At 49.1% G+C, this 20,793-nt stretch overlaps 1 protein-coding gene across 7 annotated transcripts in view; it reads right to left on the bottom strand.

Moving 5' to 3' along the window:
• elavl4 (ELAV like neuron-specific RNA binding protein 4) overlaps positions 1 to 20,793 on the bottom strand; it is a gene marked incomplete at both ends in the record, with an annotated part of 68,841 nt that overhangs the window by 15,733 nt on the left and 32,315 nt on the right. For all 7 annotated transcript variants that reach the window (XM_079740416.1, XM_079740417.1, XM_079740418.1 and 4 more), the window contains 3 exons: positions 3,904 to 4,057; positions 8,387 to 8,490; positions 19,402 to 19,642. In XM_079740416.1, coding sequence (XP_079596542.1) covers positions 3,904 to 4,057; positions 8,387 to 8,490; positions 19,402 to 19,642 — 499 coding nt within the window. The remainder of the gene's footprint in view (positions 1 to 3,903; positions 4,058 to 8,386; positions 8,491 to 19,401; positions 19,643 to 20,793) is intronic.

Here is a 20,793-nt window from a genome sequence, read left to right as displayed (position 1 = left end):
TCCATCGCGTGCTATGCACTCCGGCTATTTCCGTGCACATTCCTGTGTTTGTCTTCTTCGTCTCTGTCCACTGAATATTTTTTAAGGATCATTTTCTCTTTTACTACGTTTTTTTGCCTCTCACTGCAGGGTTTTAATTTGCAGGCAGAAGCTCTTTGTTGGGGAAACAAGTGTGAGCTTGTGTGTCCCCGTGTGTGTGTGTGTGTGTGTGTGTGTGTGTGTGTGTGTGTGTGTGTGTGTGTGTGTATGTGTTTCTTTAAGCAGAAAGGAAAAGAGAAAGATGAGTTGATGATGCCAGCTTAGTGCTCTCAGGGTCCCCCTAAAATCTTGTGTGTTTCTTAATCACCGGCAACTGTAACATCTAATTGGTCATTAACATTTCTCCTGCTGATCCTTTAGCCTCCTGGGGAGGCGTCCAGGAGTCCGTGTGTAGAATGCGTGTGTTTGTGTCTTTGTGTGTCTGTGTGTGTTTGTGCGTGCGTGTGTGCGTCTGCAAGCGTCTGTGTAAGTGTATGTAACAGGAAGAAGTGTGTTGGAGTGTGTCTAACACAGTATGTATGCATGCACACACGCACGCACGCACGCAAACCACACACACACACACAAGTGTGGTGTATGTGTCAATGCACACTAAAGGAAGAAATGTGTATATATGTCTGTATTAAGGGTGCTTAAGAAACAATGTGTGTACTTGTAAAGTTAAGCACAGGTACATTTTGGGGAATTAGGGAATTTAAAGTGTATTGTGTATTCCCAGCCGTTTCCTTACAAATAAAAACACAATTAATAGTATTTGCAATATACCAATACAGAAATAAGTAGTTATGAATGTGTTTGCTGCGGTGGTAAAAGGGACAGAGAACGAGAAGAGAATGAGAGAATAAGCTGAGGCATGTTAAATAAAGGAGGGAAGCATGTACGCATGGAAGCATTTCTGTAGTTATCCTGATTATTTTCAGTATTCAGCTTTGAAAGTGATATTTGCAGGAAATAGTACATGTGTGCTATGAGCCCTAGTCAGGTAGTTATACCGTCTAAGTATAGACAGACTCTCCAATTACTCCGGTATGAATCACTCCTCCCTATTAGGTTCTGAGATTCCCTGCTCCTTTAATGCCACCATCCCAACTCTTTTGTGCGGCCGATCCTGCTGCTTCTCTGCTGTAACAATATTGTGATCATCTACCCATTACACAGAGAGTGTGCTGCTCTATCACTTCTTATCTCACTCGTCCTCCTCTCTCTCCCCTCCCCTATCCCTGTCCTTTCCATGTCCCACTCACAAATCCACCCCCCATCCTCCCTATTCCTCCAAAGTCTTAGTGATATGGTTTTGGGGGGGGGTGGGACGGGGGTGGGACGGGGGGGGGGGGGACGGGGATGGGGGGGGGGGGGGGCGCTGCCTCTCTGCAAAGCCTGTGAATATATTCTGCCGGTACACGCAGGTCCAACGAGCACTTAGCTGCTCTTGAGAGCGCTCAGGTCTAAAACGGACGGTGTGCTAAGTCAAGAATGGCGCCGCGATGAATAATTGAGGCTCCTTTTTAAGAGCCCGGGCTCGGGGTGGATGCGTCACCCCTCGCCGTTGTCCCAGGGCCATCGCTGCCGGGGCTGGGTGTATTTATGGCCGGATGGCCCCCCCGAGCGGGCAGGTTTAAAATAAGAGATGAGGCTGCAGTGTGAACAGATGTGTTGTCTGTGGCGTCTCCTGTTTGTTGTTTTCCGCCTGTGCTGTGCTGTGGAACGGCGGGGCCCCCCTGGGGAGCGGCCTCCCGGTGCCACGACAGGTCTGCTGGTTAAGCAGATAAATAGACAGGGAGATGTGACCGCCGCGTCCTCTCCGTAGCCGCGGCAACCGCCTCCTTCTTTTCCCACGCCGCTGCTCTTTTATGGGCCCTGCCGCTCCGACCCCGCTCCCTCCGTCCCCCTCGTCAACTCCTCCGCCTCTCCTCGCCGTCTCGCCTTCGCCGCTATGTACCTTGGCTCCACCTTCTTTATTGCACTTGCTGCACCCTTGCACCATCCACACCGCCCCCCCACGTTCAATTTTCCTTTCTTCACCTCTGCTACCCTTATCTCGCCCTCATCTCTTTGGTTTTTCTCTCTTTCTGTTCCACGTAGCGTTCCACCTCCCCCCTTTACTCCTCCTGCGTCTCCGCACTGTTCCCAACCTCCAGCCTCACGTGCATGAATATCATCCTCCTCTCCCCCCCCCCTTGTCCTCACCTTGCCTAACCCCTTCTCTCCTCCCCTCCCTTTTCCCTTCGTCTACGCACCTCTCCCCTCCCCTTCTCTCTTTCGCTCAGCTATCTTTTCCCTCCTCTCCTCACCTCTGTGCTCCACTCATCCCCTCTGCTCACTCGTCCTCTCCCCGTCTCACCCCTGCCGATCCCCTCCCCTCTACTCCTCTCCTCTACCCTCTACTTCCCTCCCCCCCTATACATCAATCCTCTCCTTATTCTCCCATCCTCTCCTCATCTCCCCCCCATCTACTCCCATCCTTTCTTCTCCTCTCCTCTCCCCTCCCTACAACTCCTCCTCTCCCCTCCCCTCCCATCCTCTCCTCCTCCTCTCCCCTCCCCTCCCATCCACTCCTCCTCCTCTCCCCTCCCCTCCCATCCTCTCCTCCTCCTCTCCCCTCCCCTCCCATCCACTCCTCCTCCTCTCCCCTCCCATCCTCTCCTCCTCCCCTCCCATCCTCTCCTCCTCCTCTCCCCTCCCCTTCCCTCCCATCGTCTCCTCCTCCTCTCCCCTCCCCTCCCATCCACTCCTCCTCCTCTCCCCTCCCATCCTCTCCTCCTCCCCTCCCATCCTCTCCTCCTCCTCTCCCCTCCCCTTCCCTCCCATCGTCTCCTCCTCCTCTCCCCTCCCCTCCCATCCTCTCCCCTCCCCTCCCCTCCCATCCTCTCCTCCTCTCCCGTGCTTCTCCTGTCCCCTCCCCTCTCCTGCTTTCCTCTCCTCTGCGTTCGCCTCCCCTCCTCTCCTCCTCATCCCCTCTTCCTGTCCTCTTCCTCTTCCTCTTTCCTGCCCACGGGCATGTACTTTCCTGCCAGCAGTGATTTATTCAGCTTAGGCAAACGCAAGTGTCTTACAGTGTGGAGCTGTTTCTGCATCATCAGTACACATTGCGCACAACAGCGGAGCAGGTCTCCGCCCGCAGGCACCCACACAGCCCACTGAAACCGATCTCAGAGACACGCCTTGGGGGCCTCCACCGCCATACAATTAGCCGGTTGTGATTCATTCATGTGTTTTTGTACGTGGTAGAATGTGTAATCGAGCACGTGTGCACTTATATGCCACGCATGTAAGAGACGTAGACGGATAGCACACACACACACACGCACACACACACATAAACACACGCACACACACTCAGAGGCCTGGTGAGCGCAAACAAACATAAGGGTGCAAGCAAGCGTGCAGGCGAGGGTGCTAAACGCTGGTATTTTTGGCCGCACACAAGCACAGGGAATTATCTAAAGACGCATGAAAGAACTCACTACGTTATTATTACCACCACGAATACACACACATACTCACCCACAGGGACATAGACATGTGAGTACTTCAGTATGAGTACCAGAGCTGGGAGTGCACATTTGATTAGGTATATATGTGTCTGCATCTGTGTACGTGTACATGTATGAATGTGTGTGTGTGTGAGTGTGTGTACATTTGAGGAGGTGCTTTTATACGTTGGAGTGTATTTGAATGTGTATATGTGCATCTGTGTGTGTTTTTCTTTGTGTGTGTGTGTGTGTGTGTGAATACATATGTGTGTTTGTATGTGTGTGCGTGTGTATACGTGTATATGTTGGTGTGTGTGTGTGTGTGTGTGTGTGTGTGTGTGTGTGTGTGTATGTGTGTGTGTGTGTAAGGAGAGTGCTGCCCCATGGATACCTGTGACCTGGTCGACCAGGATGCGAGAGGTAATGATGCGTCCATACTGGGAGAAGAGCTGCTCCAGCTCCTTCTGGGTCATGGTCTTGGGCAGGCCGCTCACATACAGGTTGGCATCGCGGATGGAGGCGGAGCTTGGCCGTGCGTACGACACCTAGGGAGGGGAGAGAGGGGCGGGCACACTTAGAGAGGGCGGAGAGAGGAGAATAGTATGCAGCAGGCGGAAAATGGTCCGCTGTGTATAAATAGACAAGAGTGCAAAAATAGAAAAGAATAATAAGCTGACTTTACAACTGCGGGGAGCGAGCGCAATTTTGATTTTCAAGCAACTGAGTGAATTAGGGTTTGAGTGCTCCGTACACTGATACGACAAAATGACTCAATCGTCATTTGGATTGCAAAGATAACAAGATTCATTTAAGCTGGCCTTTAACCGAAGGGGCCAGACCTTTATTAAAGAACATTTTAATTAGGACATTAACAGCAGACAGTTAAAGCCTTTAAGCCTTCACTATGCCCCGTTTAGTCAGTGGTGTACTGTGATGTAATTCAGTTATATTAAGCTGCTGATTTTAGGTGTACATTTAGTTATTAAATGTAATTCATATTTTAGCGACTCTGCCCCTCTCCCAGAATATTCCAAAGATTATTCAAAAATCCCATTCCCACCACACTCCGGCTCACACACACACACACACATACACACACATACACACAAACGCATGCACACACACTTCAAATTTCAGTCTTTTCCCCTTGATGTATTTGAAAATATTCCACTGGATTTACTGTGCAGCATATAAAACTCACAACCGGTCTTTTTTTCCGTATGTCGGGGGAAACGACCTACATGCGAATGCCCGAATTTTGTTCCCGTGAAGTTAAGTAAAATCCCATTACCCCCGCTGCTGACTGGAGCAGCTTTCCTTGCTGCGCTTTCATTACATCTCTGACATGTGGAGACGTAAGCCATCCAACGTGGTTAGTCAAGAAAATACGGAGGAAGTGCCGACATATCCCTGCGCTACAGCATGGAAATCATGCTGAACTCTTGACGCCAGGAGAAATTGGGATCACCAGTCGTAGGCCATCCCTTGGCCTGTCATTTTTCTTCTCTTTTGTTTGCTCGACTCTTCCTCTCTCTCTCTCTCCCCCTATCTGTCTCTCTCTCTCTCTCCCGCTCTCTGGGCTTTTTTTTTCTCTCTCGGCTCTCTCCACTTCCTCTCTCTTTCCCCGCTCCTCGAACCAAATCACTCTTCCTTGTCTCTGCTTCTTTTTCCCTTTACGCTCTGCCTGGCCGCGTCCACCGCGCTCCCCGGCCGCATTCAACTCCATCGCGCACTCTCTCTGTTCTTCCTTGTTGGAGATTTTGCCTCACTGTCGCTTCCTTTTTCAACTTCTCTGCACTTCTCTGCGTGCACCTCTCCTCTCTCCTCTTTCACGCCTTCTCAGCCAACTCCAGATGTCTAATCCATCAACACCTCCTCAAGCTGTGAGCAGTATTGTATGTGTGAAAGTGAAGGATGTGTATGTGTGAATGAGTAGTGTGCACGTGTGTGTGTGTGTGTGTGTGTTGTGCTTGCACGTTTGCAGGCGTACGGTTCTAGGTTTGATCTGTAAAGTTATACAAGTTTAAATGTGGATCTTAAAAATACTGTGTGTGTGTGTATACTGTGTGTTTGTGTGTGTATGAATAAGTAGAGGGGGGGGTTAGCGATTTGATTTCACCCTTGCCGTGCTCCTTCCCCTCGCACCTCAAGAGGGGAGGGGAGGGGAGAGGGAGGTAAGGGGGGGAGATGGGAAGGGGGGAGTTTTCCTGAGCAACTCTAGGTGTGAGGATAGGCAAGAGACTCCAGACACACAAACACACACACACACAAACACACACACACACACACACACTCACATACATACACACCCACGCACACACACACACAAACATGCCTGGTAGCAGCATGTAAAATGCTGTGACGGTTCCTCTCACTTCTGAAGCGGCAGAGGCGGAGAAGGTGGGGGGGGCGCTTAAAGGTGTGGCGTGGCAAATGTTGAGATGCTCCTGCCAGCTTTTAATTTACCTCGCTATCTTCAGGGGATTTATTTATTTTTTAAGCTGTTGCGTGGAGAGGGCGACAGAGAGAGAGAGAGAGAGAGAGAGAGAGAGAGAGCGAGAGAGAGAGAGAGAGAGAGAGCGAGAGAGCGAGAGAGAGAGAGAGCGAGAGAGAGAGAGAGCGAGAGCGAGAGAGAGAGAGAGAGAGAGAGAGAGAGAGAGAGCGAGAGAGAGAGAGAGAGAGAGAGAGAGAGCGAGAGAGAGAGAGAGAGAGAGAGAGAGAGCGAGAGAGAGCGAGAGAGAGATAGTTGTGGCAGAAGGGCAGAGAGAGTGGGTGGCAGACAGGGGCAGAGGTGTGAGAGGATGATAGTGACAGACAGAGAGACGCAGAGTTGTCTTCTGCCATTACCATGCCTGTCCTTATCACGGAAACCACTTGAGGTAACCGCTCTCCACAGTGTCAGGGTGAGGACGGAGATTCTGGAACCTCTGATGATACAAGGGCTGTGTGTGGCTCTGTGTATGTGCTTGTGTGTGCGTGTGCGTGCGTGTGTTTGTGTGTGTGTGTGTGTGTGTGGTATTTAACTTTTTCGGTGGACACTCTCAAAGTCTACTATCACCCATGTGTCCATATCGACAAACTGTTTGTGTATGTGTGGGCATGCGTGTGTTTTAGTGTGTGTGTGTGTGTGTGTGAGTGTGAGATAGAGAAAGAGAAAGAGTCTATTGTAAACAAAGTAAAAGTGCTCTCCCAGCTTGGTCAGCTTGATATATATATATCAAGCTGGTACTGTACTGAATTGTGCTTTGACATCTGAACTCTGTGAACTGTGTGGGAACAAGGTGAGACTGCACTGTACCGGTTGTGTTAAAAATAAATGAAAGAAAAACTAAGAACAGAAGAAATAAATATGAAAGCACACATTGATTCACACATTTCTCCCCTCACTCCGTCTCTCTTTCTCAATCTCGGGGGTAAGATCATAGCCAGGGCTCGGGGTTGAACTCAGGCCAGGCCGGAAAGTCTCGAAATGTTTTCAATATGCTGTCTAGGGATTTGTGGTATGCTCTGCAGGAATATCCCCATTCACAACTACAGGGCTAATCCCATCCTATTAGATTAGATTAGATCAGATCACCAACGATGACAGTGGTGAGCATCCAGGGATTAGCACAGCAGAGCAGATTACTGGGCCTGTTTAACACTAGCTGCACATCATCAGCCAGCCATTGCAGAGGAGAAAAAGGAGAGGAGAAAGGAGAGAGGAGAGGGGATAGAAGAGAGAGGAGGGAGGAGAGAGGAGGGAGGAGAGAGTAGAGGAGAGGAGAGAGGAGAGAGGAGAGGGGAGAGAAGAGAGGGGAGGGAGGAGAGGAGGGAGGAGAGAGGCGAGAGGAGAGGAGAGAGAGGAGAGGAGAGAGGCGAGAGGAGAGGAGAGGAGAGAGAGAGGAGAGAGGAGAGGAGAGGGGAGAGAAGAGAGGGGAGGGAGGAGAGAGGAGGGAGGAGAGAGGCGAGAGGAGAGGAGAGAGAGGAGAGAGGAGAGGAGAGAGGCGAGAGGAGAGGGGAGGGGAGAGAAGAGAGGGGAGGGAGGAGAGAGGAGAGGGGAGAGGAGAGAGGGGAGGGAGGAGAGAGGAGGGAGGAGAGAGGCGACAGGAGAGGAGAGGAGAGAGGAGAGGGGAGGGGAGAGAAGAGAGGGGAGGGAGGAGAGAGGAGAGGGGAGAGGAGAGAGGAGAGGAGAGAGGGGAGTGGGGAGAGAAAGGAGTAAAGGGAGAGGAGAGAGCGGAGGGGAGAGGAGAGAGCGGAGAGGGGATATAGGAGTGGGGAGAGGGGAGAGATGAGAGAAGAGATAAGTGAGAGGAAAGAGCGGAGAGGAGGGAGGAGGGAAGAGACAGGAGAGAGGTCATTTTAGCACCTATAGAAGCACAACGTAGGCATTGATTCACCTTTGATGGAGAGACCTCCAAACCTGCTCATTTAATACCATTACCATATAATACTGGCAGAGCTCTATTTGTTTTTGGCTAAAGTAATAGAGAGTGATGAATGGTTGTTCATTCCTTCAGTAATAGACATCTCCATAATTCTACCTCCTGGGTCTGACATTTGGAAACTAATAAGCATGCTAGTTACAGTCTGGTTCTGTGATTGAGGCAGTGTTTGATTGCTCAGGCCCATGGATTTTGAATAAGGCAAAAGCAAGTTCAGTCTCTAAGGGGACTTTAATAAGACATTTTCTCTTCCTGTTATTACGTCAATTATTTAGATATAGTCATGTTTATCACATCTAAAATTAATGAATCTAAATGAAATTCGAAATTTGTATCACTCAATTTATTGGATATTAAGTGCGGCAAAATGCAACAGATTAGCATTTTTTTTCCCGCCTACTGATTTAAACTGACATATTGAAATCTAAAATAAATGTAAGTTTTTATTACCTTGATTGTTTTGGTCTGGAGTCTCAGTCCGTTTAATGTGTTGATGGCCTTCTCTGCATCCTTTGGGTCAATGTAGTTAACAAAACCGTATCCAAGACTCTGCCCTGCAAAACAAGTGAGAGACAGAGAAAACAAATGTCATCTTGAACAAACATCCTTTACGGCGACTGGGTCGTCTTTCTAAAATCCACCGCTGACAACAACACGGACGCGCTTAATTGTAATCGGTTCTATGGTTCCCTGATTGTTCTAGGACAGAGAACTGAAGAACCCTGTGGAGAAGACTGGGAAGTGGAATTCGAACAATGCCAAACCCCAGCAGATGACATACTACAGTGAAGTTATTAGAGTCTTTGCAGCCAACCAAAGGCAAAACAAAAAAGAACAAAACATCCCAACACCCCTCCTCCCCCATTTCCCCTCAAAGCGCGGAAAATGCCTCGGATTGCCGATTCCTTTTGAGCGTGAAGCAGGCCTGACATCTCACAGCGTTTCCCCGACAGATCCAGCCTTCCATGAGGCGCAGGACTTCAAGTGGATGCCTCCAGCCATTAAGGCCCTCAGCTGAGCGCTCTTGCAACAAACAGGCCCCCTCTTCCCCACCACAAAACCCACACACAGCCCGAGTCCCGCCTGGTCCGAGAGCAGCGGCCTGGGCCCTTTCTCAGACTAATGGGAACAGACAGCGGTTAGTCAGAGACAAAGTGAATCACAAATATGGAGCATGGCTGTTTCACAGAATAAATACATGTGGGCTATGGATATCACAGTGCAGAACAGCGCTTCAGCGAGCGAGCCAGGGCCCAGGAGGGACTTGTAGTGCTAACATCAAACAGCCAAAGAGTCTCCCTCCTCCTCCTCCTCTCCTCCTTCCTCTCTTCTCTGGATTAACCGTGGATTATCAGACGTTCTCTATTGTTAATTAAAAACCTGCCATCCTAGAGAGAGTTCTGCTATTTATAACTAACCCTCCTCTCCCTCTTCTCCTACTCCTTTCTCCTCCTCCATCTCTGACTCTCAGCTGACACCAACAAGACAGTTTAGCTGAATCCAAATATAACCCATATTCTTTTTATAGATTATTTTCATAGCCATGGTGGTTTACTGGGCTGAATATACCTAAAGGAAGTGTCAAACACAAGTTAAGGCATGGTTTGAATGGCAGCTCTCATATTTGAAACTATAATATTATGAACTGATCTGGATATAGTTTTATAATATTTAGAAAGTAAAATATATTTCGTTTTCCATACAGATGTGCACACAGAAGTGTAGTACACTAAATAACCACTCGAGGCATTAACGATTTCAAGTTGAAATGGAAGCAAACTTTCAGCCAGGAGTGAAAGGCTGATGGTCTCTTAACTTGCAGTATCGGACTCTCCATCCATAACATCCCTCTCCAAGGATCCACTCTCCCATCACCTTCCCTAGTCCGCTCGCTCTGCTTCAACAGGGGAGTGTGAAGTTGGAAGAGTGAGCCAACCAGAAGGTTAGCCCAAATGAAGTGTGCTGATGGAGAGCTCTCAATGCTGGGTGATCTAAATGGGCTGGCTGGTGCTTAGTCATAGCAACACACACTCAGCGTTCAGAGCCAACCGGCTTGCCAACCACCCAGCCATAGAGGCTACCATTCAATGATGGACTTTTACTATGGAGAGCCATGTGTATGTGTGTGTGTGTGTGTGTGTGTGTGTGTGTGTGTGTGTGTCTGTGTGTGTGTGTGTTTTTCCTTTGGTACAACCTTGGTGTTGGGGAACAGTGTTGTTACTGTCAACACTAAGCACCGGTGGTTTGCTAATGGGGGGTTTGTAAGTATGCATGTAAGCGTGCACATTGGTGTGTTTGCATGCATGTTAAAGTGGTGTAAGTGCGTGCGCTTTCACTGAACGGTGATATGCGGCACGCCAAAGCCTCTGCAACATAGCTTTTCACTGGCACATGTGCCCACCCCTCATCCCCATCCTAACTCCCGTTCTGGCAAGGCGTACGGCTTCCACGGCTGGAGACAGGGCGGGGGAGGGGAAGGAACACTGGCTGGCAGCCTTCCCCACGGGGAGCGGGGTACAGGGAGAGGGGGGTATCGCCTGCAGCAACAGGGGGAAGCTCCATGAGGGGAAATCTTCGCCGGCGATTCCAGCCTTTTTTTTTTACAGAGCAGCTCACAGCTGGGGACCCGGCGACAGGCAGCCTGGATGCCCACGTCCTGGGTGGATGGATAGGTGGGTCGAAGGCACGACCCCGGATACACAACACACTCAGACGAACACATACGGACACCCATACTCACTTTCTCACTCGCTCACTCACTCACCCCCCGCCCCCAGCGTTCCCTCGCCTACACCCACACACACACGCGCGCGCACGGCAAAGTATGTCCGCTCAGCGGGGAGGCAGACATCACACAGGGAGGAATGGAGTGTTGGAGGCTGGCGGCGAACCAGAGGATGTCAACACCAGAGAGCGATACGACGCTGCCAACTCCATCCTATTGTGGTTCACATTCATTATCCGCACCACTAATGATTTTACATGCATGCGTGTTTCTCGCACACACACGCACGTAAACACACACACACAGGCGCAGGTGATGGCGGTGCAGCAGTGCAACGGGGCGTCGTCAGACAGCAGTCTGCAGTACAGTGCAGCGGGCGGCAGGGTCCACTGCGCAGCCTGTCACAATAACAGCCCGGTCTGCACCAGAGCCCCCCCTCCCCCCCCCCCCTGCAGTCCCACCAGCAGCCCGCGTCGTCGGCATCACCGCGCCGCGCCACAAAGGTTCCGCTCCAGATCCCGTCTCTCCTGCCGTGTCGTAAAAGCACGGGGGCACCGGAGTCGTTTCCAATCGGCCCAGCGTGGCGCCGCTAAAGTGCGGTTCCTTAGTGGAACACGGGGGCAGCCGCCATTACAGAACACCGGTGCATAGAGTTTATGAACATGAGCAGGGAACACGATTCAACAACTGATGCCGACTGCTGGGTTTATTGGATATTAAGTGCGGAAAAACGCAACAGATTGGCATTGTTTTTCTTCTCCCAAATTACAGTCGAAAGCCTCACAAATTAGGGTTAATGCGTAATCAGTTCAACGGAAGCTGTACAAATCTAAAAGCCATAGAGAACAGATGCACCATATTGAATGCATATAGAATGCATATAGGATGCGTGTTCATGGTGTGTTCCCTGAAATAGGTAGATTTGCCATTAAAGACTCAATCCCGAAAATACTTTGAGGGAGGGAGGGGTTTATAAGCTCCTAAACGGAAGCTGTTAGAATCAAGCCGCTAATGGATCGTAGCATATGGTAAAGAAATCTAGACGGAGCTCAGTGAGCCTAATATAACATTACTTCATTTATTATACATGGCACATATGAAAGGTAGGTTTGGCTGGTGTACTGCACGTCGGCGATAACGTGCCTCCTTGTTATACTTCCCGCGGGTACAGCAAACACTGCCATGCCGTCATAATCCATATAACTGATGTCTCTGGTTGACTATCTCGCTGTTACGGGATCAGGGTTTCCAGTTACAGGGAAGGTGGCTCCAGTGTGAACACACCTCCACTCTTAATTAGACCTTTTATTTGTATGAAAGAGTAATAAAGAGTGGAGGGAAGAGGGTCTGTCCCTCTGTGGTGGAACACAGCTATTTCTAGAGAACGCCCCATCAGTGTGTTGGCGAGGCGTATGACTAAGCCTTTATTTGTTTCCTGAGAAGCAGCAGGTTCCCCAATGTGTGAGATGAGAAAATGAGTGTGGCTCCAGCAGGCGCTCTGCCTGCTGGCTGCAATGTTGGTTTACTTACCACACACACACACACACACACACACACACACACACACACACACGGGCACACACACACATCAGCACACACAAACACACACAATTATATCCTATTCTGATGCACAGAATTTCATAAACACTTTCACGAGCGGCGCAGCACTTACCTACATGAAATATTCTGTGTGGTCCAATACACCATGTCAATTTACATGAATGTGTTTACTGAACTACAAGGCAATAGAGGGTTGCCATATGTGGAAATTGGTCCCAATTGTGTATTGCCTGCAATTATTTGTGCTCTGTCTTGTTGAATGTAACCAAGGGCCCTGTACTGTAGACATGAAAGCACATTCCAACTCCTGCCATCATCAGAGAAGGCCCACTGTAGACCTTTGATCTGGGGCCGTAGGTACCGAGGGGTACACTAAATGGCTTGGATCGTCTGAGGCACTATTCATTAAGCTGGAATATACCTTTGATGGAGCTTTTTTTGCATGTAGTCTAAATCTAACCACTGAATATCTTCAAAACATAAAATAAGATTCTTTCCCCTTTGAAAATGTGCCGTCTAAAGACCACAACATATGACACACACTGAACTAAAAATGAATTTAAATATCTGAGCTAACCAAGTGTGTGTAAAAATGCTCCTACGAGTAGATCCAAATTATTTGGATGGTCACGTTCTACGGCTGCGTGAAATTTAAAACGCCGTTATCTCCTTGCGCTTTTGCAATCGATGGCGGTGCGCCTTAAAAAATCCAACCCGCTTCCTGCCCGGAGTAAGTTCAACCGGTTCCACCAGTACAGTGGCACACGGGGGCCAGCAGGTTATGCTGGTGATGACCCCGATAGCCTCTCCTCAAGAAACCCTGCTCTGGTTGGGGGGGGGTTCCCTGTGTGCCACACCCTGTCAGAAGCCACCGGTAGCCCGTCTGTCATGTGGGAGCCCTGGGAGGACGGGACAGATGAACAGAGGGGGACGGACAGCAGAAGTGCTGCGCTCATCAGAGTCCTGAGCACACGACGCTAACACACCTTGAGAGGCCCAGCGCCCGCTCCCCGGGAACAGGCAGATCTGTTTGGTCAGTTTTGGATTTAGCAGCATTTTATGAGGCATGGTGGAGAGCGGGCGGGGGGGAGGGAGGAGGGAGGCTGGGCGGGAGAGGTAGCGAGAGGGAGGAAACATTTCAATTTGTCAAAATAAATGTGTCACGCTCACTGCCCAGGCTGTCTTCCCTGGGTTGACGTCTCGCCCCCTTGTTGCTGCAGCAGCAGCAGCGGCGGCAGCAGAGAGTCAAGGTAGTGCTATTTCTGAAGGGCCGGCGCTTCCACAACACTTGGAGTGGTGCACTCTTACCCACTCCGTGTCAAAATACTCACTTACCCAGCTTTATCTTCATAGGTCACCAAGTAAGCGAGAGAGAGGCAGCAGTGAGTTCCCACAAAGAAGAAGCTTACACTTAGTGAACAAAAGACTCCATCGCCTGAAAGTGGAGTGATTTGAGCAATAGGCATCGGTACATATCATGTGGCATGTATTGAGCCAATTTGAATAACTAAATTCATAAACAGAGCAACATCCCCCGCACTTGCATATTTCCACTGTAGTTCCCTCTCCCACTCACTCATTCAACACATCTTTCCCTCTGGGGTTGCCAAGGTAGCAGCCACTATTACAGTGACGCGGCTCCCACTCTGAGTTCCCAGGGCCTACACCAACACACACACACACACACCACACACACAACCTTGCACACCTTGACTTATCATCACCACCCCCTCACGGTGGCTCCCTCAGCCTTGCGGCCGATGTACCGCAACCTGCAGTGTGTGGGCGCGATGCTGTGGCTACGTGGCTTTCTCATGATGGAGACATGGAGGGAATACTGACATGCAGAACGGTCCCTTTGAGTCTCGGACCCAGCCCCCCCCCGGAGAGCAGCTTCCGGCAGGCTGCCATGTCTGCAATGGTCACTGCAGAGTGATATGCCCACCGTGCACAACCAAGCTCCCCTCCATCTCACGGCTAGGAGCACTGTGTCAGCCTGCCCACAGGCTCTGAGCCATCCATCTCCCTTCTGCCGGGGCTATAACTGGGTAAGAGCGGGGGGGGGGGCGCTGCCTGGTCACCTTGGGCCGAGGTAGGTCTCCGAGAGTGAGGGGTGAGGAACCAGCCCTGCGGCATATCCAGCCTATGAATCTGAGGCTGACACGAGGGACCTGAGATACATCGGTGTTCTGTGTAAAGGGCACTCAGAGCGGAATGAGAGGGGACAGGGGCCGCTTGAAAGGAAGATGATTGGACACGGGCCGGCTTGAACATCCAATTCGGGGTTCTGAGGAGAGGGAGGAACGGCGGGGCGACTGGGAGCAGAGAGACAGGACATTCCTGTGGTTTGGGACACTGAAACTTTAATGTGTGTCTGCCTGCCTGTGTCTTCACTCCCTGGGCTGGCAGCTCTCTTAATACCTGGCTTTTGGAGATGTCAGGTCCCCTCAACGTCTTCCTCCCTGTCAGCTCTGTTCATGGCATCTTCAGCCATGCGAAGCTCTGATGAAAGTGGCCCAAATCCGAGCCATCAAAAACCCCTCTCTGATCGCACCCTGTCTTCGATTCATGTGTGGGACATTATAAAAAAAACACTGCATTTGCACTGCATTTTTATTTCAAGGGCACAACATGTTTGTGTTGCACGGGAGTTTGCTAAGGTGAAAATTGTCCTCATCACAAGGCAAAGGCAGGGAATCATATAAATGTAAATATTGGCAAGGATTTGTTCACCTCGCCGTGGCAGTAATGTGCGAAACAGCTCGGCTTGCATCCTGAAGTACAAAGAAAGCAAGCTTCGCTCCCGAGCGTGTTCCCGATGCATATTTCAGCGGCAACAAAAAGATGTGGGTAAACTGAGGTTTACGTGGTGAATATTTGATTCCCTCCCCCCGGTTAGACTGACAGAACAGTGCGAGTCAGCTAAGCTCTGCCCGCCACCTCCCGGCAGACGAGGGTGGGGATACATATTTCATGCTGAAATACTTGGGGGTGCGCTTGATGTGCCTCACCATAAATGGTACGCAAATGAAACCTGATGCACTTGGCACTTGGCAGCACGGCACCGGTGTGTCGTGTGCAACAGACTCATAGCCAGGTATGTATTGTAATCAAATGAGCCAGGTGCGTGTGCGTCGTAACAGGAGCATTGAGCGTTCAGCCTGCTCCGTGTGGGGCCGGGGTGGCTGTCTGTCACGGCAGCACAGCACAGTGAGGTGTTCTGGCACAGCCTACGCCACAGCTGACATCACAGTCCATCTATTTTTCATAGCCAACATCTGCTTGGGTTGCTGCGTTGTCACTACGATTCGAGTTCCGATATCTGAATTCCGTGTGTAAGACCCAACACATGGAAGATGACAAGCAGAGTGTGAACAGGATTCGGTTAGCGTGCTTCGGAGCGCTGTTTGCCATTACCGCTTCTGATGGAGAGATATTATTCATTTAATTTTATTATATGCGAAAACAAACAACAACAATGTTGCTTATTAAAAAAGGTGTCGCTCGGAAAACGGTTTGCTAGCCAGAGGCAATAGGGAAGACAGGCATTCCAAATTAGGCGCACGGAGAACCATTGGAAAATACTGTGAACTGTTTCCTCAACAAGCGATGCAAATATCGGTTTCTATGAATATTCTAAGAATACGTGTGCTGCACTATTGGATACAGTAATTATTGGCATGGCTGAGAATGCAAAGAAATGTTCGTCTCTCAGAATCACTCTATTTTATCAAGGCGCAAAATCCACAGGCACAATCAATTCTTGTTCCAGCATGAAAAGCCATTTTCTTTCTGCTATGTCGTTATGAAAACAAATGCATTCATTTATCCGGCAGAAATGCAGCCAATGCAGAAAAATGATCCTGAAAAATGAATAAATGACAGGATCAGTCAATTCCCTGTGAGCGCGGGTGTGCATGCGTGCATGCTTTGGCGTCTGCTCGTATGGATAGTGGCGATATAACAGAATGGTGTTAGACGTTTGCATTCGGTATGTTGCTAGGACCATATGAATTTTCTCTTCCTCTCTCCAGGGGTGTGAGTCTGGCATTAGCATAGAAATAAACAGTTAGTTCCACTGGCTGACGATGTGAGCTTTGAGATTGACAATTTTCCACGTAAGTAGATGTCTTCACAAAAACGTCCAGAAAAATATATATATTTAGTGCCACTTTCAGTAGTGCTTACTGCCACAAAACAATAACATTCTCAACTTAAGCATTTGTCCACCATTCTGAATGCAGCACATACCTGCACCAAAGCTTCAGCACACACAACGTAATCTGAAATGCTTGCAACCTCCCTGCCTCTGAGGCTTAGGAGAACGGTGACAGCCGGCAAGACAGATTCACAGGTAGAGGCCTATTTGGGTTCTTCTGCAAGTGTGTGTGGGCTGCAGCCTGGTGCGTGTAAGCTGGCCTTAAATAAAAGATTAACCTGCATTTCCCTGGTGTGTTATGAGAACACTAGGTCGGGGCTGGCGGTGCAGCAAGACGGGTGGGGGGGGGAAGGAGCAGGAGGAGGAGGAGGAGCAGGAGGAGCAGGAGGGAATCCTCCACCCAGCGCAAGTCAGCCAGGGCAACAGAGCGAGATGGAGTGGCTCCCTCCACCCACACCGGATCCTCACGCTACGCGCTGACGTGAACTGACAGGAGTCGCTCCACAGGATGCTGGGAGAGGAGCTCAGAGGACGCCGCTCCCTCTTCTTCTAGGCATGCTGGGGCTCAGGTGGTCACACCTTGTCGTTACACACGCACAGGTTGCTATGGATGCAATTGTGTTCAAAGGACACAGGGGCAAGAGTGCTTAGGATGACGCAAAGTGCAGACCTCGCAAACTTGTTACATTATTAAATGTGGGTGAACTTTGAGCCTTCTTGTATTTTAGATTACAACAAGACGAGGCTAGCGCAACAGCATACAGATCGCTGATTCTGTTTTGTGTTCTGTTGTTACGGTAGTGTGCTCTACTAAGTACAATCGGCTGAAGTATAATAATACATTTAATCTCAGTTTAGGTCCACCAAATTCCTTTTATGTTATATTCTAAATGCATTATAGAAGAACACTGTAATCGTTATCAATAGCCATAATATCCCAGACAATATATCTTGCTACAGAATGTACAGATTCACATATATTAATATATATATATTTGAAATATGAACAGAAAAAGAGAATCTGAGAAAGCTAAAAAAATCTTCCTCAGACTTCGACTTCTCAACAACCCATCCTAAAAAAAATAAATGTTGCTGAGTTTTAGCGAATGTGAGAGAAGTTCTCATTTACTAGGCATGGGTATTTAGAGAAGATAAAAGAGGGCTGCAGGTGCGTCAACCAGGCGCCAAAAATAGTTTTCTCTATACTAGTTCCACCACTTTGCATTTCCTTTCGCTCTCTCTCCCTCCCTCTCTCTCTCTCCCTCCAAACCTGGCTGAGTGTGTTAACAATTTGGATGAATGTTAGAGAACCCAGAATCCTCTTGGCATCCCTCAAACTGCAGGCTGGGGATAGGGGGTGTAGGTGGTGGAGGGGGGTTTTGGGGCAGAAGGCAGCGCTTTGTTAGCCTTAAAAGTTTGCATGCGGAAATTGCACCCATGGGAGGGCGGCGGAGGCATACACCGCAGGGGGCAGGCTGAGTCGCAGCAGCATTGATAAATATAGCTCTTTGTGTACGGCAGTACCCCAAATGAGAGTACGGAGCAGGAGTGAGTGAACACACCGTTCTCCATCCTACGCTGTGCACGTTTCGGCCTCTAGCGGTGCTCTCTGCATGTTTGCCCAAATATCTGCTGTTATCTGCTATCGGCTTTGTTGGTCGCACACCGCAGCCTGCTAAGGCACACTTTAAGGGGAACATCTGGTGAAGAGAGGGACGGCGGCGACGAACGACAGTGGCGTATGTCGAGCCCTTTCTTGTTATTTCTGATGAATACGGCGACCTCTATTTCCATTGCCATGAGTGACTCTTAGGTCCTATAATAGGACCAATTTCAGTCTGAAAGGAGAACGGATCCAAAGAGCACCCATGAGGAGACAGGAATATTGTCGGCGTCTTATGACCAGAGAACCCAACGGCATGTTATGGAAGGAACCTGTGATCAGGTATGCTTTATGCTTCATGGTCTAACCGTGACAGCTATTGCATTTTAGCTTGCACTTAATGCATTGTTATAAGCGACATTTCAAAGATATGAATCTGCGATGCTGTGGTAAGTGCATCTATATGTGAATACTGTAAATTACAGCGTGCACGGGTGATTGGAGTTTGCGTGTGTGTGTGTGCTTCCGTGCACGTGTCTTCTTTGCACCCCCGAATGGCTTGCTGTTGACATGCGCCTGTCTGCCAGCCGGGTGCTCTTTAATGAGATTATCAGGGAAGAGTGTCAGTAAGTAGGATCTCAAATGAAAGCCATTATGTGGCATTATGCGAGAGGTCCCCCCCCCCCCCCTCTATCCATCTGCTGTATGGCCACCCACACAGCCACTAGTCCCAGATTATAGCTGTGATTAGCGCAGAGAAGTGCTGCTTAATTTAAACACCTCTGGAGAACATGTTGCGCTTTGCCGCAACGCCGAGTTAAAGCGCTGAACGCACATGAAAGACAGGGCTGGATCCCTGCTTCTAGACTGCACTCCAGGCAGTGATCCACACCAAATATTCAAACTGGCTGGCAATGCTCCAAATAATATTTGACCCAGGTCTGCAAGCGGTTGCAGAGCTTTTCATACCCTAGTTAACACATAAGACCTCTGTAATAGTTGTACACTTGTGCGTGTGTGTGTGTGTGTGTGTGTGTGTGTGTGTGTGTTTGTGTTTATTTTCAACCATGTATGATATCCGACAAAAAAGCATGAAAAACAGTTATAACTGTGTAATGTGCTATAGCTTTTGCCTGCCTAGTCTTAACTATACACTGCAATGCCTTCTACAAGATCCTACGAAGTACAAGTCACTATGACATCATGCCATTATGGCTATAAACGACGTTCAGTGCAATCGAAAAAAAACAGATCATCCATCATATACATCCAAACATGAGGGATTGGGGGGGTCGAAATGAGAGCAAACCGGTCAACGCACCGTCACTGGTGGTGACAGGGCGTCGACCAGTTCGCCCCCGGAGGCTATGCAGTTGGTTTTGTGGGAAACATTAAGAGACCGGTACCTGTGGTCTCACCTGTGATCTTGTCACGGACAAGCTTGCAGGACTCAATCTCTCCGATGCTGCCGAACAGGCTGCGGAACTCCTCCTGGGTCATGTTCTGGGGCAGGTAGTTGACGATGAGGTTGGTCTTGCTGTCGTCCGTGGCGCCGCCAGTCTGCATCGGAGAAGGGCAGCCGCGGCTGTTGGTGGTCGGTCCGTTGGAGGTGTTGCCGCTGGGGCCGTTTGACACCGGGGCCTCCATGTTACTGATGATCTGGGGGGCCGGCAGGGGGCAGCAGAGGAGGAGCGGTGCACCAGACAGAAGGGGAAAGGGGACAGGGAGGGGGAGATTTCATTGGTGAATATTTCCATGGTTATGGAAATTATGATTATTGTTGTTGCTATGAATCCTTATTTATATTAACGTTATAGTCTGAATAAGGGATTCTACTTAGTGTTATGTAACTATAACAATATATTGGAAATACTAAAATGCAAAAACACCCCAGGTTCACTATCAGTTGAGTATGCATTTCCATATATTGCAGACACGGTGCAAGTAAATAAATTAACTATTTTCAAGAATCTACAATTCAGAATAAGTATATTCTAGCATATTACCCACACAAAAACAGTCCACCAAGTCTTAACAGCCAGAAATACCATCAACAACACAGTGGATAAGCAGCTAAATATTCATGCAGACAGTGAGAGATGTTTACGAATAGTTTCTTTTTGATTTTGAAAGCTGTCAGGGTTCCTGGGAGCCGGCCCTGAGCCCGCTTCCGAACTGCTAGCTTAGTGCCGCCGCTACACAACGGCTGCTGCAGCCTCCACTGTGACAGACAGAGAGAGGCTCAGACACTAGCTCCTGCACACAGCATCTCAGGAGCAATCGTTTGAAGAGGAACTCTTATGTACGCTTACCAGAGAGAGAGAGAGAGAGGGAGAGAGAGAGAGAGAGAGAGAGAGAGAGAGAGAGAGAGAGAGAGAGAGAGAGAGAGAGAGAGAGAGAGAAAGAGCAAAGGAGAAAGTGTGAGAGAGATAAAGGAAAGTTGCCTTTTTTTTGTTATTTTCTCCCATGGGACATTCAAATACACATTTGAACAGAATTCCAATCTGAATAATTCCACCACATTAACAGGAATGGCATTCAACCATTTGAATAAAAAAGATTTACAAAACAAAATGATCATTTTCTGCAGCCCACGGATTTCCTCGTTACAATGGTACTGATATTTGTGCAAATGTATGTGTGAATGTGTTATGTGTATATTTATATTTAAATATGTAAAGGATGTGACAGTGGTGTAGACACAACCTCTGTATCTAGTGCCTGACTCGAAAGGCAAAGAAAGAATAAAGATATAAAACACATAGAACACCTGAAGGAATCATATATGTACCTTCTGTATTACCAGGTAC

Source organism: Pollachius pollachius, assembly GCF_949987615.1.
Source record: "Pollachius pollachius genome assembly, chromosome: 7".
Taxonomy (NCBI): Eukaryota; Metazoa; Chordata; class Actinopteri; order Gadiformes; family Gadidae; genus Pollachius; species Pollachius pollachius.
Note: the sequence above shows the minus strand (reverse complement) of the source record. Positions and strands in the feature narration are given on the sequence as shown.